The sequence below is a fragment of the Nicotiana tomentosiformis genome, chromosome 2, assembly GCF_000390325.3.
Source record: "Nicotiana tomentosiformis chromosome 2, ASM39032v3, whole genome shotgun sequence".
Taxonomy (NCBI): domain Eukaryota; kingdom Viridiplantae; phylum Streptophyta; class Magnoliopsida; order Solanales; family Solanaceae; genus Nicotiana; species Nicotiana tomentosiformis.
Genome location: NC_090813.1, coordinates 161,005,773 through 161,007,600, shown reverse-complemented (window position 1 = coordinate 161,007,600; position 1,828 = coordinate 161,005,773). Strand labels below are relative to the sequence as shown.

The following is a 1,828-nucleotide window of genomic DNA, read 5'->3' as shown; positions in this document are numbered from 1 at the left end:
TGAGATTCATAGAATTGGCCCGTCATGCTATATGGTTGGTTCTCACATAGAGAGAGAGAGAGGAGAAAGAGGTTCATTGATGGCCTCAAGTATGGCATACGTTACAGTTTGGCCCGAGAGGCTGAGACAGATACTAGGTTCGTCCAGGTGGTCGAGATTGCTAGGCGCATGGAGTCAGTTCACAAGCTTGAGCATGAGGATTGGGATGGACATAGGTCCTGTGGATTTGGTAGTTTTAGTGGTACCTCATCTTGAGGTCAGTCACATCACAACAGAGGTCGTCCTTACAGGCCCGCTCAGATGGCTCGTCTGGTTCATCGTGTTGCATCAACTACTCATGGTTCATACAGTGCTCATTCGGGTTAGTCATCGTTCAGTGCCCTCCCAGATTAGAGTTCATCACGTGCTCCATCAGTTTAGCATTTGTCAGTACCGAGTTCTTCGAGTGGTTATTCTAGCTTATGGGGTCCGATTCAGGCCCCACCGTTATTTCCAGCTCAAAGTTATTATGACTGTGGAGAGTTGGGGCATGTGAGGAAGTATTGCCCCTATCACTACCAAGGTCTAGTGCAGTAGGGAGGCAAGTCTATGACCCCTGCACCAGTTGCTTCATCAACAGATCAGCCAGCTCGGGGTAGGACTCAGGCAGTTCGAGGTCGCTCCAGAGGGGCAGGTCGATCGGGTGGTGTTCAGGCTTGCTGCTATGCTTTTCTCACTAGGCCAAAGGGAGTTGCTTCTGATGCTGTGATCACATGTATTGTTTCAATGTGCCACAAAGATGCTTCCATATTATTTGACCCTGTTCCACTTATTCATTTGTATAATCATACTTTGATTGTTTTTTGGATATGCCCCATGATTCCTTAGTTACGCCTGTTCATGTATCTATGTCGGGTGGGTGATTCTATTGTTGTGGACATGTATATAGGACGTGTATTCTATGTAGCATGTTTGATTTTGACGTTATTTTAGGCATAGATTGGTTGTCACCATGTCATGCTATTCTGGATTGTCACGCAAAGACCGTGACGTTGGCGATGCCGGAGTTTCCTAGGGTTGAGTGGAGAGGTTCTCTGGACTATATTCCCAGTAAAGTGATTTCATATTTTAAGGCCCAACGGATTGTTGGGAAGGGATGTCTGGCATATTTGGCCTTTGTGAGGGATTTTAGTGCTGATACCCCTGCCATTGAGTTCGTTCCGGTACTGAGAGACTTTCTACATCTGTTTCCTATAGACCTTCCAGGCATGCTACCCGACAGGGACATTGATTTTGGTATTGACTTGGTGCTGGGCACTCAACCCATCTCTAGTCCTCTGTATCGTGTGGCACTATCAGAGTTGAAGGATTTGCAAGAACAACTTCAGGAGATATATAATAAGGGATTCATTAAGCCTAGCGGGTCGCCTTGGGGTGCACCAGTTCTATTTGTAAATAAGAAGGATTGTACTATGCAGATGTGCATTGATTACAAGTAGATGAACAAAGTTACAATTAAGAACAAATACCTACTACTACGCATTAATGACTTATCTGACTAGCTTCAGGGCTAGAGTATTCTCTGAGATTGCTTTGACGTCTGGGTATCACCAGTTGAGGATTTGGGATTCTGATATTTTGAAGACGACATTCAGGACCCGGTATAATCACTACTAGTTCTTTGTGATGTCTTTTTAGCTAACAAATGCCCCAATAACATTTATACATCTAATGAAAAGTGTATTCCCGCCATATCTTGATTATTTTGTCATATTATTCATTGATGATATACTGGTATACTCACGAAGCCAGGAGGATCATGAGCAATATCTGAGGATTGTACTCTAGA

At 44.3% G+C, this 1,828-nt stretch overlaps 1 protein-coding gene across 1 annotated transcript; it reads left to right on the top strand.

Moving 5' to 3' along the window:
• The first annotated feature begins 1,037 nt into the window (after nucleotides 1–1,037).
• LOC138905955 (uncharacterized) lies at nucleotides 1,038–1,478 on the top strand. Its single transcript, XM_070194469.1, has one exon. It carries the CDS (start codon nucleotides 1,038–1,040, stop codon nucleotides 1,476–1,478), a length of 441 nt encoding a protein of 146 aa, XP_070050570.1.
• The last annotated feature ends 350 nt before the right edge of the window (nucleotides 1,479–1,828 follow it).

Coding starts and splice junctions, on each gene's coding strand:
- LOC138905955 (XM_070194469.1), top strand. CDS start 1,038: ATGCCGGAGTTTCCTAGGGTTGAGTGGAGAGGTTCTCTGGACTATATT.